At 36.4% G+C, this 17,172-nt stretch overlaps 1 protein-coding gene across 1 annotated transcript; it reads right to left on the bottom strand.

Moving 5' to 3' along the window:
- On the bottom strand, positions 1–17,172 carry LOC137952880 (probable leucine-rich repeat receptor-like protein kinase At1g35710). Its single transcript, XM_068799981.1, has 11 exons — positions 16,965–17,172; positions 15,466–15,613; positions 14,615–14,686; positions 14,143–14,214; positions 1,648–1,719; positions 1,433–1,576; positions 1,274–1,354; positions 692–763; positions 518–589; positions 348–419; positions 1–263 (listed from the first exon to the last, which is right to left on the bottom strand). Exons 1-11 carry the CDS (start codon positions 17,047–17,049, stop codon positions 173–175), a joined length of 981 nt encoding a protein of 326 aa, XP_068656082.1. The 5' UTR covers positions 17,050–17,172; the 3' UTR covers positions 1–172.

The raw sequence follows: 17,172 nt of genomic DNA, 5'->3' as shown, positions 1-17,172 counted from the left end.
TGTGTCCAACCAACAAAGTCTGTTGCAGTAAAGGTAGCAAATAAACAATCTAATTCAACCCGAAGGCTCTCAAATGCTGAAGTGGGACAACAGTAATCGCTATTTTTACTGGAGAGATGGATCTATAAATAAATTAAGCCCCTGCTTAATAAAAAAAAAATATCAACGTGAATTAAAATAAGAAATCGGTGTCAGCGACCTCAAGAACCTTGGGCACACCCTTTGGGTTTACTCCTGGCTTGAATTGGTTCCCTTCTATGTACCTGCGTTGTCATCATCCACTTTTTCTTATTAGTATGATTTTAAGGACATTCTCAAGTATGATCTAGGTATGTGGAGTAACTCACATCACTTTCAAGAAAGGATGTTTGTAGATCGAATCTGGTATCCTCCCCGTAAATAAGTTATGATCCAAATACCTGAAAAATCACAACAAAACAAGATTAAAAAACTGTCCGCCTCTGCACCCATTTGAACACAACTCTTTTGAGAACTGAAGTCGTATAATAAGACGCACAAGTAAGTCAATTTAGGAATATTTGCAATGGCCGAAGGTATTATCCCGGACATTTTGTTGTAAGACAGGTACCTACAAGCAAAACAGAGGAACTCTTAGAATTTATGATGGTAATAAACGTGTGCAAGTGCTTCAGTAAATGGCTCTTTGTAAGACGATCAAGGATACACTTACAAGATCTCTAGGTTTGTTAAGTTTGCAAGTTGTGCTGGCACCCCTCCAGTTAAGAAATTGCTATTCAGATACCTGCAGAAGACGAATAAAGAAAATTGCAAAGAAATTGCTATTCAAATGCTCAGTGGTTCAATATGCTTTCTAAGACCGTGCCAACATAGGCATAGACGCACAGGATACAGTTAGAAAACATTATTTAAAACTAAACGCAGCACAGAAAATTCAAAAGTTGATTGAGTACTCGTCTTCAGAAACCTATTATTCCGATGCCGATGTATGTAAAATTGAACAAAGTGACACACTACAGAAACTGGGTCCAGATCCCAATCACTGAGAAAGTTCAGAATAAAACGCAATCTAATGAAGGAAGAAATAACCAGAAATATATCAATAAATACATTGATATAGCACACCGCCAGCATCAAGAAACAAGAATAAAAACTTAATTCTGAATATAGTTGTATAACATGTCTCGTGCTCAATATGAGCAAGCACTTGTCGCCATAGGTCAAGACAGATATTCATGTGATGAATCACCATAATAAAATCATGCATGAGAAAAAACACTTAATATCCACTTACAGATTGCGTAAAGATGGAAAACTTCCCTCGTAACGGATAAGCTCCCTTATTGTACCCACCAAATGATTGTTGCCAACATCCCTGATCAATGAGGTCTAAATTTAGCTGATAGACTCACTCGTACATTGAATCCAGATGAAAGCAAAGAGAGATTCATACAAGTGTCGTAGATTCGGGATATTCCCCAGTTCAGGTGGAATTCGACCACTAAAACGGTTCTCATGTAGATAGAGATAACGGAGTTCGGGTAGATTAGCAAGCTCCTTGGGTATTTCCCCCTTGAAATTATTGAAGCTCAAGTACCTACAGGAAGTGCTAATGAACAAACAAAAAGAGGACTTCCAGAAGAAAGGGTATCCAGTAAGAGTGCTCACAAATGTGTTAACTTCTTCAGTTCACCAATTTCAGGAGGAATGACATATTGTAGCTTATTCCACCTCAAATTCCTGCCATACACTCAATACATTAGTAGACCATGAAATCCAGATAATTCTATAACAAACAAGAGTAACTGGAATAATTCAGAATGGAGAAGAATACTAATTAAAGAGAAAAACCAACTCTCAAAACAAAAAACAAATAAGATTTAACAAGACTGTCCAAAGCAATACCATAGAAGGAAAAGAGCATGGATTGGTATAAGACTTCCTGACCCATTCCTCATCTCTTTGTCTCCATTTTTTCCTCAACACTCCCTCTTCCTTTCCACCTTTTGCAGTTACTATTTTGCTTTCTCAATTGAGCACCTAAAACCTACAGACCCATTTTCTAATAATTGGCCTGGCTAATTCCCTTTTAAGAATAACAACATGCTGTTTAACAACCTTTAAGGAACATGTCAGTATTTAGTAATTTTTACAAAAAATTCATCACTGAAGAAGGAAAAGTTATAGGAAAATATCTGGCTTAAAGACTTTGTCCCAAGTTGACACCTGCATCTTTTAGCTATTTTATGGGTGCAGAGAATGTTTTGATCTAAATACACAAACCAACACAAAAACTGGACAGAGATATACGACAACAAATCCACCAAGTACGAATAAATAATAGAAGGAAAATATGACTAAGCTGTGAAGCTGTTTCATTAACTCTTTAAGGTTCACACCAGCAATCTCTACCAATTTACATTTTTCACTAATTTTATGCTTGCCCATTTTCCCAAATTTCCTCCCAGCACATCTAAAAGACAAACAGAAAAAGGATAGAACCTTTCTAACAACTTTCTTCTCTGGGTTCCTAGCAATATGAACACAAAATATCTCAAGTTTCTCATAACTGGCAGCAAGCAACAGCCAAAATGTGTTGCTCAGTATAATGTTTCTACAATCATTTCAAGAAATTTTTAAGCATACTGATGTAGTCCCAAGCTTCAGTAACTTGGCCCACCTTCAGTGCTTGGAATTATAAAGATTGGCAAAAGGAAAGAGAAAATAAAAGGACTAGAGGCACTGCCAATAATGGACAATCATCGTGTTCAAACCATCTGAGAAAATTCACTTCACACGCTGGCTCAAATCAACACTACCACATAAACCTCTCAAACAGCCAAAAAGTATTGCTTGGTGATAACAGTCTACTATCAAGAAGACAATTTCCCAGAGAACAAGTTTTTCCACTCTTAATCTTTTCTAAGGGGAATCAACCTGAGGGGCAGTTTGTCCCGCCATAGGAAAATCAAATAACAGAAAAATCATTTCCCCTTAGACTAATTTTTTCATTAGAAAATTTTCCTATCAGAAAAAATTCTCTTGGACTGGTTTTCTTATTTTTGTGCAGCCATAAGAAACAATGGGAAAATTAGCTATGGTGTTAGTATTTACACTAGAAATAAATTAATTTTTATAAAGAATAAAAATAAGGTTAAAAATAAAAGGTAAGTGATCAAAAACCACTTTAGTGCTTCTTGGTTTATTTTTCCTATAGTTTCCTATTGGAGCAATAGGAAACTCATTTTCCTATTCTTTTTGACATTTCTTAAAGGTAATAAGAATCAAGAAGAATCAAGAAGAATCAAGAGGAAAGTTTTTCTATCCCCGAGAATGGCACAAATGCTGGAAAATTTTGGTCAACAGGAAAAATTTCCTATGGCATTTTTCTTCTACACTTTCCTATTGGCACAAACACACCCTCGATCTATATTCACCTTTTTTTTAAATGACTATATTCACCTTAAGAAGTCTAGTTTTAAATGACTATATTCTTCTATGGTCAAGTTCTCAAAATATTCAATATTTTGGATAATTCCGTTATTTTCTTTGAATTTTTTACTAGTACCTTACCAGTATTGATTCCTCTCGCTACTACGCATATGACTATGCGCATCACTCTTCTTCCTGGTTGAATGCCATTTTTTGACTAGTTATCTGTGTAGAATTTTAAGGACAAAGTATCTTGAATATGCTTGTCATCTAAATCTATTTATAGGTTGGGCCAAGTTGTATAATAAACTAGTCCTAAACCTAAGTTTGCTCTAACTCCTCCGAGTAGGGCTTTTTCAAAGTTTTTCTTCACTAAGTTATCTACGATAATTGCTATGAAGGGTAAATTTTGGTTGATTCGTATTAGGGGATCTAATCATATACGAATTAGTCCATAATAGACATATTTGAATCTTTTTATCTTAATTAAATCTGATTCGCTTAGTAGTCTGTAGCAGAAAGTACCGGAGTCGGTATCTTGTATTTCTAAAGATAATTCCTTCAGAAAAACGAAGAACTTTTTTTGGAATTCTATCCAGTCTTTATTATAAACTTCAGTAATCCTTGGAATACTGATTGTCCATCCTGTTTCATGGTGTACATGAACACTTTGCTGGAGAGAAGTACATTCTATGCCTATTGGCTCAGACATTAAGAAATTTTAGTTGAGACTTTGTCTCTTCTTCCTTTCTTGAGAAGTTTTACTTGTTTATTTACGTCGCTTTCAATTCCTAGGCAAAGGAAAGCTAAGTATTTTGCAGTGTATCGTTCACAACAACTTTTTATAAAGAAACTGTGGTGGATATCACCTACTAAATCCATTATATTGTTTAATATTGGATTTTCTTTGTCATGTCATCCATGTGGATAGCCTATTATTGGACAAACATTTGTTTGTCCAATTTTTAACACGGTGTTGTAATAAGGTCCGTTAAGTTCCTTCTGACTGATCATTTGTGGTCTTAGATACATTTGTGATATACAAATGTTTTTGGGATGTGACCGGTTTTTGGGTGTATTTAAACCTAAACAGAAGAACCAAAGCTAATCCTTGGCTTTGATACCATTTAAAAATGTGACTCTCTCCTATACATAATATCATGATTGACTACAGCAAATGGTTACGCGGCATTATGACATCTGGGAACGATGCTTTTCTGTAGTGGAGATAGATTACATCTCTTCAAGTCGGTAGACCTACACCCGAAAGTATTCCAGCCTATATAACCCTTATTCCAACCTTTCATAGATATTATTATCTTAATCACACAATAGTAATCTATGGCAGTAAACTTCTTACAATAGAGACCTAAAGTTTCTAATAGGCCCAACATGACTTCTGCTGCTACTTAATGCTATTCAGGGTTTGACCCTATTCCTGCCGGCTTACCACCACGTGGGCTAAATCGTCATGCGACCTCGTGGTTTTCAGAGGTCCCTAAGCCGTACATGTCAACCGATGCGGCTCCATGGCTGCTTCAACAGGGTAGAGCACAACTCCGTTTCGTTTTTTACCTCGGAGCATAGCCGAATAACACTAAGTACCTAACTTCGATCCTATTTGGCATTATTTCGATACTATTTAAGTGACACTATTCTAAACAGTTACTATTAAGATTACAAAACAAACAAGACACTATGGAGATCAAACAATAAACATGTAGGGATGAATAGTACAAACAAATACTGTGGAGGTTCAAATATATTTATATGCGGAATTAACAATAAAAAAACAAACATGCATAACTCCCGAAGTTATCGACCGTGTTACCGGTCGGCTCCCTCTTTTTTACTCAGGCATTATGGCGGTTTTGCACATACCGTGCTTTGAGAACTTTGCCAGGGAACGCTTGCCAAAAATGGCCTTCTTTAATTTTCGAATGCCTTGAACTTCATCTGGGCTTTGAATTTATTGCCAAGAGTAGGAAAATCTTTCCTCTTCTGCCCTGGAACGAAAGGTTCTGGTTTAAAGACGAAGGGTAACTTTCATCTTTTCTTTTTCCATTCTTACCTTCGCATTATTGCCTTTCGGCGACGAAAGTGGGTGTAAATGGGTCTTTTCAGCTTTTGACGTCATTTTGCTGACGTAAAAGAATCTTTTGGTGGAGCGGTCGCCTTCATTCTGACATATTGTCATCAGACGGCTGCCTTTTCTTGCACAGTTGACACGTGTGCTTCTTCTGGAAGGTCTTCTGGGCCATATTGCAAAAACCTTCTTTTGTCAATTTGTTGAATGAGATATTACCATTATGTAATTTCTTCAGCGTTTCTTCAAGACTCATCTGAATTGTTGTTGGAGTCTCTTTATAGCTTCGTGCTACAATTGTCAGTGGGACCGAGGTTTTGTGGACAAAACATTTCTTCTTCTGTACCAGTTGTTCTATGTACTGGGTTAGAGTTTTGAGTCCTTGTACACGTCTGGTTTGCCAGACCGACTCAGGGCAAGGCTTTGCTTTTGGAATGTGAGTGGGGTCATATCCGTTTGTGTCGCCTTCTTTGACAGATCCAAGTGTGATAACTGCAATACTTGGAAATAGCTTGATGTCGTCAATTTTATCAGCAATACAGGAAACGATTTTAAGTCAGATCCAGTTGCATGTTAAGGACCTAGCCAATACTACCCAAAAGACCGGCCTGTTAGGAGCGGAAGGCAGAGGTACTTAACCCAGGACCATAACAATACACCCACCATCACGAGCCGGCGACCACGTCGGATTTTACCCACATAGCGATGAGGTGTTAGCTGCATCCGAGCGACGTGATCGCCCACAGCCGCAGGGAATCGAACTCGGGACGTAGCGCCTGCTCTGATACCAAATGTTAAGCACCTAGCCAATACTACCTAAAAGACCGGCCTGTTAGGAGCGGAAGACAGAGGTACTTAACCCAAGACCATAATAATTTGGTTATGGTAATAAAGCTTTGCAAGCCTCCATAACTTCTTTCGGCATTCGCTCAAGCGCCAATAAATCGGTAGCTTGCAACAGAATTTGCCCTCAGAATCCATATGTATAAATAATGGATACATATTTAGAGTCAACTTCCTGACTAAGTATTACTTGATTCCAACGATAGCTAGAGTATGTAGTGAAAAAGGGAGTATTCATCACTTGTCCAATTTGTTCATCCCATCTCTGAAATTGAACAATATGATCAGACGAAGTTTTTGAACGAACGTTGTCCACCTTTTGAGGGTGTAACGAAGGTTCTTCAAACATGATGTCTGTTAGTTTTAGAGGTTTGATTTTCTTAAGAAAATCATACTCATCATACTCATTAAACTCAATTTTATTCGGTTTACCGAGGTTTTTCAACCTAGTGAACTCGGATGGGGTAACTAACTTTGACTTGAAAGAAGTATTTTTCTTTGGCTTGTCCGTCTCCATGGGTTCTAGAGTCGTTATGGCTTCCTGTAGAAGTCCCTCATTCCTCTCTCTTACTAGAAGACTGAGTTATGGTTTCATTTTTATGCATAGCATAATCGGTAGAAACCCCGATTAGACTTGTACTCAGCAGAATACTACAGTCATCCGTCTGTTGTGAAGCAGACGTTAATGCTTCCTTTCCCGTGAAGCGGATCCGGTAGAAGTCCCAGAAGAACTTGGCGGGTTCGCCTTTTTTGGAGTTCTTGTAGTTCATTGATTAACTGCTTAACCTTAAGCTGTAAATCATCTCCGTTTAACCCGAAACGTACACAATTCTCTAAAAGTTCTCCTCGTTCCAAAAGAACTAGGAGATTGTCGAAAAGAGACTGCAGCGTCGAGAGCAATACCCGTAAGAGTGGCTATTGTTGTTGCTAAATCCGTTAGTGCTACTGAGGGGATCCATCTTCTTTACTTGTCTGAAACAGAAGAAAATTCTTGAGTAAGGGTATCAGGTAAATAATTTTTGTCTCCTTTAATGTGTTCAACAGTAAAAGAGACTTGAAAGAACCACTGTTGCTAGAGGAGTAATCTACCACGACAAAGTGAATCTTCTAAATTTCTTGTCATAAAACCAACAAAATTCTTACAGTTAGTTGTAACGAGAAATTCTTTGGGCCAAGATAAACATAAAATTTCTCTATCCCTTTTTTTATTGCTAAAATTTCTTTTTCATATGAATGATAATTTATTTCAGCAGATGTAAATATTCCTGAGGTATATTTTCATACTCTTTTTTAGAATCATTGGTTTTACATTTTAGTACCGCTGCCCATGTATGATCTGAAGCGTCGGTTTCTAAAATTAGTTTTGCATCTAGATCAGGTAGAGTTAACGCCGAAAGATGGGATATCATTTGTTTGATCCTGGTTACTCTAGAACTGTCATCGGGATTCCATTCCCATTTGACATCCTTTCTTAATTTCTGCTGAAAGGGTTTTCTAATTTCTGTTAAATTCTTCATGAATTGTTCAGCATAAGTTAGACATCCTAAAAAACGTTGAAGTTGTTTTACATCTTTTATTTCATTCGGGAAAGCTGCTAATTTTTCCAGAATATGATTCTGAGGGCAAATTCTGTTGCAAGCTACCGATTTATCGACGCTTGAGCGAATGTTGAAAGAAGTTACGGAGGCTTGCAAAAGCTTTATGACCATAACCAAATGCAACTGGATCTGACTTAAAATCGTTTCCTGTATTGCTGATAAAATTGACGACAACAAGCTATTTCCAAGTATTGCGGTTATCACACTTGAATCTGTCAAAGAAGGTGACACAAACGGATATGACCCCACTCACATTCCAAAAGCAAAGCCTTGCCCTGAGTCGGTCTGGCAAACCAGACGTGTACAAGAACTCAAAACTCTAACCCAATACATAGAACAACTGGTACAAAAGAAGAAATGTTTTGTCCACAAAACCTCAGTCCCATTGACAATTGTAGCACAAAGCTATAAAGAGACTCCGACAACAATTCAGAAGAGTCTTGAAGAAACGCTAAAGAAATTACATAATGGTAATATCCCATTCAGTAAATTGACAAAAGAAGGTTTTTGCAAAATGGCCTAGAAGATCTTCCAAAAAAAGCACACGTGTCAACTGCGCAAGAAAAGGCAGCCGTCTAATGACAATATGTCAGAATGAAGGCGATCGCTCCACCAAAAGATTCTTTTACGTCAGCAAGATGACGTCAGAAGCTGAAAAGAACCGTTTACCCCCACTTTCGGCGCTAAAGGCAATAATGCAATGGTAAGAATGGAAAAAGAAAAGATGAAAGTTACCCTTCGTCTTTAAACCAGAACTTTTCGTTCAAGGGCAAAAGAGGAAAGATTTTTCTACTCTTGGCTATAAAATCAAAGCCCATATGAAGTTCAAGGCATTTGAAAATCACTCGGGAGTTTTCTGAGAAAGAAGGCGATTTCTAGCAAGCGTTCCCCGACAAAGTTCTCAAAGCACGGTATGTGCAAAACAACCGTAATGGCTGAGTAAAAAAGAGGAAGCCGACCAGTAACACGGTCAATAACTTAGGGAGTTATGTATGTAATTAGTTTTAATTTTTATTTTGAACAATATTATTTTCTGCATGTTTGTAATTTTAAATCTCTACAGTGTTCGTTTTTTATTGTTAATTCCACATATAAATATATTTGAATCTCCACAGTATTTGTTTGTACTGTTCATCCCCGCATGTTTATTGTTTGATCTCCACAGTGTCTTGTTTATATTATGTTTGTTTTGTAATCTTAATAGTAACTGATTAGAATAGTGTCACTTAAATAGTATCGAAATAGTGCCAAATAGGATCGAAATTAGGTACTTAGTGTTATTTGCTACGATCGAGGTAGAAAACGAAAAGAAGTTGTGCTCTACCTGCTGAAGTAGCCATGGAGCCGCATCGGTTGACATGTATGGCTTGGGGACCTCTGAAAACCGCGAGGTCGCATGACGATTTAGCCCACGTGGTGGTAAACCGGCAGGAATAGGGTCAAACCCTTAATAGCATTAAGGAGTAGCACAAGTCATGTTGGGCCTATTAAAAACTATTAGGTCTCTATTGTAAGAAATTTTCTGCCATAGATTACTACTATGTGATTAAGATAAAAATATCCATGAAAGATATGAATAAGGGTTACATAGGTTGGAGTACTTCCAGGAGCAGGTCTACCGGCTCGAAGAGATGTAATCTGTCTCCACTACGGAAAAGCATCGTTCCCAGATGTCACAAAGCCACGTAACCATTTATTGCAGTCAATCATGATATTATGTATAGGAGAGAGTCACATTTTTTAAACGGTATCAGAGCCAAGGATTAGCTTTATTTCTTCTGTTTAGGTTTACATACTCCCAAAACAGTTCGATCCAAAAACCGGTCGCATCCCAAAAACATTTGTATATCACAAATGTATCAAAGACCACAAATGGTCAGTCAGAAAGAACTTAATGGACCTTATTACAACAATGTGTTAAAACTGGACAAACAAATGTCTGTCCAATAATAGGTTATCCACATGGATGGCATGACAAAGAAAATCCAATATTAAACAATATAACGGATTTATTAGGTGATATCCACCACAATTTCTTTATGAAAAGTTGTTGTGAACGATACACTGCATACGTAGTTTTCCTTTGCCTAATAATTGAAAGCGACGTAAATAAACAAGTAAAACTTCTCAAGAAAGGAATAAATACCCATATTGAGATACTAAAAGGAGGATATACTAAACCTACAGTAAAACTCACCGATTTACAAAGTTTTGTGGATAACGAAATTGAAAGCTCTAGGATATTCGAATATATCCGAAAGGTGAAATCAAAATTGGCTAATACAAAACCAAGTAGAAAAGAATTACAAGAGGTTATTTGTAAAATAATCGAAGTAAAAAACCAACAAAGTGTAGATAAAGATCGTCTTATACGAGTAATCTGAGCTTTAACACAAATAGATGAACTAAGAGAACTTGTTATTCAACATACCTCTCCGTTCATAACTTTATACCAATTGGAACGTCTTCTTCAGATATTGTTCCAAATATTAGAAGAGGTAGAGTCTCAACTAAAATTTTTAAATGTCTGAACCAATAGGCATAGAATGTACTTTTCTCCAGCAAAGTGTTCATGTACACCATGAAACATAAGGAGAATACGAAGAACATCCTAACCTCATGCAGGATGGACAAAAATGGACAATCAGTATTCCAAGGATTACTGAAGTTTATAACAAAGACTGGATAGAATTCCAGGAAAAGTCCTTCGTTTTTCAGAAGGAATTATCTGTAGAAATACAAGATACCGACTCCGGTACTTTCTGCTACAGACTACTAAGCGAATCAGATTTAGTTAAGCTAAAAAGATTCAAATATGTCCATTATGGACAAGTTCGTATAGGATTAGATCGCCTAATACGAATCAACCAAAATTTACCCTTCATAGCAGCTATCGTAGATAACTCAGTGAAGAACAATGTTGAAAAAGCCCTACTCGGAGGAGTTAGAGCAAACTTAGGTTTAGGCCCAGTTTCTTATACAACTTGGCCCAACCTATAAATAGATTTAGATGACAAGCATATTCAAGACACTTTGTCCTTAGGCCCAGTCCAAGGGAACAGTGACTTACAAAGAATAGTCACTTATTCCAACCAAGCCTTAAGAGTCTTACAGTAAGACCCTTACCAGGCTAGAAAATATTGTCGAAGATCTATAGCATAAAGTAAATTTTCTCTATAATGAATAAAGACAGAGAAATAATAAAATGTCAAACTATCCTAGAAAAAATTGACCACATAAATAGTCCTGTTTTCTTTAAAGAATTAATAGAAATAAAACAAAGTTTAGAGAATCTAAACAAAGACAAAATGCAAGATCTGGTATCTACAAAGAAAGCTCTAAGATATAGCTTTCTAAAATGAATGAGTTTTTCTATTTAACAGATATGGAAACTCCATTACCTTTAGGCCTTCCTGACATTACCGGATGACTTAAAAAACTAATGTATATTGCACCATGCATAGCACCTAGAAGAAAATATCCAAAACCATTAGCTTTTAGGATCGCTTCCAAAGCATCGTCATCTACAAAGAATTAAGTTTACGCAGAATATAATACTTTCGAATGACAACCGATTTATTATGTTCAAGAGGAAAAACCATCCTCCAATAAACAAAAAGAACAACAAAACAGTGAACCAGAGGCATGGGACTCTAACGAAGTTGCAACAGAAAATACCAAGAAAAAGGATTACTCTGCTAAAGACAAAAAGGCAGATGACCTTGGTAAAAGATTTAGGATGCTCCGTGGAGGCAATATCAGCCAACATGAAGCAGACTCTTCAAGAGTAAGATAAACAATCATGGAAGATAACTTCCGAGACAGCGGACGATACTCTCACTCAAAAGTCTCCTTAAGAGGACAAAGGTATTTGACAAAATACACCAATGTCAATCCAACACATGCTAACAAAGGACAGAGATCCATAAATAGCATAAACCCATTTAGATTTTATCTCAACCTTGATTGCCCACAATATGGAGAAAAAATCCTTAAAGAATGGGAAAGAAGTGTCTACGAATATGCATGAATCCTGGGATAGAGATTCAGCATATAATTTCTTTACCCATGCCTTACAGGGTAATGTAGCCAACTAGTGGGATAATCTTCCAAAAAGTCTTAAGACACTAGATGAAGGAACATCTATTGCTTCAATCTTAAAAGGAATTGTTGTAAGAATTTCAAAAGAATTTCTAGGAATACATCTAACCCTAGAAACAACTCATGAATCTTCTAAAGCTAGAAAACGCTTAGGAACTCTACAAAAATTAAACAAGTTACAAATTTGTAACATTTGTTTTTATGAAAAATATTACTGCGAATTTGCATAATATTTCTATAAAATAATAAGAGAGGATCAGAAATCATATATGTCAATCTTTTATTCAAAATTACCAGAACCTTTTGCAACTATCTACGAAAAAGACTATATTGCAAAATACTGGCAAAATAACCCAGAATTTCCCAGCTTAACTATGGCATCCTTCCTAGATGCCGATACACTGGGAAGAAAACATAGTTTTGTTCAAGACATGCTGGCAAACCTCTGTGAAATGCAAAGACTACAAAAGAAAAGTAGTAAAGCATGTAAACAAACATTATGTTGCTCTAACCAGAACAAAAATGTAGGAGCTTATGGTTGCCAAAAACACAGCCAGACGCAAAGAAAATATCCTAAGAAATTTCATAAGAAAAAATTTAGGACACAAAAAAGTTAACAATCCAAGTATACTCCTAGAAAGAGGTACTTTAGAAAAAGAACAAATATTGGCCCCTCCACATCCAGTAAAGGGTCAAATGCATACTGCCCAAAGGGGAAACCCCCGAGCAAATGCAAATACTGGATATGCCAGAGAGAAGGACACTTCGTCCGCGATTGTCCTAATGATAAGAAAAAACAGTACAATACCTATATGGTATTAGCCGAAGAAAAGGGATTGGAAATAATTCATCACGATGAAATCTAGTCAGACGATGAAGTCTATGAACTTCATCTCGAAACAGAGTTTTCCACATCGGAAAACTCAGAAAACATGTCGGACTCATCAAGAACATTCTCCGAATGAGTATCCGCATAAATGCAGAGCATATAGCCTCTGGAAATTCATATATTACGGTCATGCTAAAGCTTCCGGGATACATCAAATTCCATATACACACTCTTGTCGATACTGGAAGTTCTTATTGTCCAGCTAGACAAAATTTACTACCAACCACATTATGGAAAACGCTTGAAGTTTCACTTCAAGTAACAGTCGGATCAAGAGATAATATTTCACTTCCTGCCAAAGCCAAAAATGTTCATCTCGACATCGGAGGTGAAAATTTTCTAATTCCCAAACTCATAAGTTTAGGACCAAACATTAACTCAGGACCAGACTTAGTCCTAATAAATGAATGACTAATGTTCCACGCCCCTGTAGAACAAACTCCATCCTACTACAAACTTCGTTGTCGAACTAGACGCGAAACAGACAATTTTGTTGTATATGTATACGCAGTAAAACGTCTTGAAGCTTTTGGCAATGGAGATATCCTCCTTCAAGTCTTCAAAAAACGCAGCAACATATCTTTGGAAAGCCTCCCCCACTAGCTACTTTTCCAGAAAATGGATAAAAGTTCATATCCCATTGAAAGGATCTCAAAATTATCACTAAAATCCATTCTTCAGCTAGGACCACAAAATGTTGACAGGATTTCCCTTGACAGTTAAGGGATCAAACAATCCATTAGTTCCATTAGCCTAAGGACAGAAACTTTTGTTACTTAAAAAGGGTAGTTATATCCTCTGACAGTATCTAAAGCATCTAATCTCTGTGGTTCTCACTTTTCCTGTTCTTATTTGGCTGTGCCGTAAAAGGAATTCTCTGAACCTTTACTGCTTGATCTATTTATCCTTGCTAGAAGAAATAACTCCAGCATTAAGTAGCCACATAAAGAAAAAATTCATCTGGTCAATTTTATTTCCTTCAAAAACAGATAACCACTTTTTGGAAGTTGCTTCAGTTCTCCATCAATGAAGAAAGCTCAGGACATCATACCAAACATTATCATTAAGAGGAAGTCCATACATGAAATATTACCAGTTTCTTGATTCTATGGAATAACCAAACAGGGGAGACAGAAAGAGAGAAAAGAGAAAAAGGGAAGTTCATGTGAATAGAGCGGAGAAGATAAAAAGGATAAGGGGAGCATAGAAGTTACAAAATTTTAAGACGTTTAAGCCGTCCAATCTGAGGAGGGATTGGCCCAGTCAACTTATTATTGTGAAGATCCCTGTCAAACAAATGTGCATGAAATAAATTAGACAAAATGAAACAGGCCTGTATGCAGTAGGATAATTTGATGATACACTCAAGTGAAGATATTAAATAAGTTCACATTAAGTTTTTGCTTTCTTATTCAATTTATTTCTTTGGAATTGATTTTTTGTTTCCCTTTTTCAAGGAAAAAGCAATCAACACTATCTCAGCCATGTTAAGATAAGGAACTAGAAACTACAGTGGCCATGTTTAAGTGAAGATTTCAGAACAGTTTGTGTCTGCTAAGAATATAAAAATAATAATAATGGTTCTTTTACAACTCTTCTGGAAACTCAATTATATCAGGGACAGGATAGAGCAGGCATAAACCTTTCACAGGACCCACTTAATTAGGAAAGGATTCTGGTACTCACAGTCTTGTCAGATCCAACAGGTTAGTTACAGCGGCAGGAAAGGGCCCAACAATTGACACGGCATAAACTTCCCTACAAAGCATGATTAATTATAATTAACCACTTGACAGACAAGATAAAAAAATCAATGACAAACATCAGTTTACAGAGAATAAAAAAAGTCATGTACTTGTATTTTCAATCACAAAGACCCAATCATTACTTCTGACAGTAGAGATTTTTCAACTTTCATTGTTTTCAATTTGTGACAATATATATAGATAGATAGATAGATAGATAACTTGTTCTATAATTAGAATAAGTTATTGGTGGGAAAAGCATTTACAGGATCCCAGATGCTTCACAGAATCCTCAATTTTATCTTTTTAAAGGTTTAGAGAGCTCATAGAATGAAAGAGTACAAAGATCATAATTGTAAATGAGTGTGCTGGGAAAAGCATTTACAAGATTTCAGATGCTCAGATGCGTTTCAGCATCCTCAATTTTTTTTTTTTTAAAGATGTTGGAAACTCAAAGAATGAAAGAGTACAAAGATAATTGTAAATGAGTGTGGAGGGAAAAGCATTTACAACATCTCAGATGCTCAGATGCTCTTCAGCATCCTCTTTTTTCTTTTTCTTTTTAAAGATATCGAAAACTCATAGAATGAAAGAGTACAAAGATCTAAGCATAAGACAAAATACTGAATGAACTAATAAATTTCTACAATATAAAAGATTAGCATAAATAATAAGAAAGATAGCATAAAAAGGTGTAAAAAATAACATAAAAAAGGAAAAAAATAACATAAAAGGGAAAAACAACTCTAGCATGGTAGAATTGTTAACATGACAAGGAATTTTTATCCTTACAATTCTGTCACAACCCTATAGTCTCCTTGATTTGAACATGTGACACCCGACCATGGTGGTAGATCACCATCCCCACAAGGATCATCACCAACCCATGCATAAACCACCCTCCATCCAAGAGATGCCTTTATTTCATTCAAAGCTTTCACTGCAACCAGAAAATCATGCTCAGAGGCATAAAGCAGCATAAATTGAACTTACTTCTCTAGCCTCATATCAACTTATACAAAAAAAAAAAATATTAAGCTAGAGAGAGAGAAAGTACTTTCTCCTTTTGCATACATACACCGATTATGCAGACTCAATAGAGATTCTTTTCTCTATCACTATCATCTGCATGAGTTTTCTATTCTTTTCCTATTCTACTGACATTCCTCCCAACTTTAAGAACCAAAAAGATTTGTGCCAGATTCAAACAGATCAACATAACCCTTTCTCTTCAAGTAATACATGAGGTAATCTCTAAAAACTAAAAGAACTAGTAAATGAGATCGACGGTAGGATCAACAACAAGTAGATCTCACCTATGCTTTCTTTTTTTCTAATATAACTTTATCAATTCGACACACACAAGATAAGTTTTAGTCAAAATCCAGAAAATGATGGAGGTACAAAAGTTGTTTTAGATTTGGATGCAAGATAAACAGATCGTGAAATCCAGCTGTGCTTTCTCAAGCTGAATAACTAATAGAATGTGAATTAAACCAGATTGTATTCTATAAGCAAAGAAATTCCTACTTTTACTTATTGTAGTTCCCTAGAATTGGCACAATATTTCCAGAGCAAACAAGATTTAAATCTATTTCTTCTAGTGTCCTTTTTTTTTTTTTTTTTTTTTTTAAATGCTATTTCTTCTAGTGTTCACTACTATTAAGTGACAAAAACCAATGTATTCCCCCCTCTGGTGACTAAAAGGTTCCATCTCTTCCGTACTAGCATGAGGAACTGTCTAACTGATGGATTAGTGTCCTATCAAAACCAGTTTTTTTTTTTCTGGAAGAAAATCTGTTTTCAAGAATAGATCCAGTAAGTGTATCCAACCAAAGGTCCGCGCTGGTCTGGCACACTGCTGTATCGTGACAACCAGGCTTATGAGCTGAGTACAAGTACAGGATCAGATCCTTGTCTCAGCTGATAACAGTCTTCCAGACGATTTAACTCAATAGCATATCGCACCAGTGAAACTGCACTGAGAAAATTCAAAACATGCAACAATAATTGAAACTCCATCACATGCTTTCGCCATGACAAAGGCCAATCGAAGGATTTCAAGAATTAAAAAAAAAAAGACTAACTCCGAACTTCAACGTATTGAATCAGGGCTTTCGAACAACAATTTCAAGGAAACAATGTACAATTCCAACTCAAACTAATCTAAGAATACGAAGTCTGCCATAGATCACTTGCATTAACTAGCATCCGTAAAGTCTAGAATTTGAACGCAGAGCACCAATTCCGACGGCAATTAGATGAGATAAAAAATAAAAATAAAAAGTTACCATCTCGTTTCAGAGTTTTGCAACAACCAAGCGTGAGAAAGAGCGAAAGACAGCAGATCAAAGCAAAGGAAGACGAAGTCGCCATGAGGAAGGAGTTCTACTAAAGAAGATCGCTCCGAGGAAGGAACGAAGCAATCATTTCTGAAACAGGAGAACCCAAACCGACCTTTCGAGGAGATTTTCCTGGATCTGTAATCACTCGGTGCTT

Source organism: Aristolochia californica, unplaced genomic scaffold (assembly GCF_029961685.1).
Source record: "Aristolochia californica isolate CCGP_79_NKW_82.1479 unplaced genomic scaffold, dmAriCali1.0.hap1 SCAF_16, whole genome shotgun sequence".
In the NCBI taxonomy this organism is placed as follows: domain Eukaryota; kingdom Viridiplantae; phylum Streptophyta; class Magnoliopsida; order Piperales; family Aristolochiaceae; genus Aristolochia; species Aristolochia californica.
Note: the sequence above shows the minus strand (reverse complement) of the source record. Positions and strands in the feature narration are given on the sequence as shown.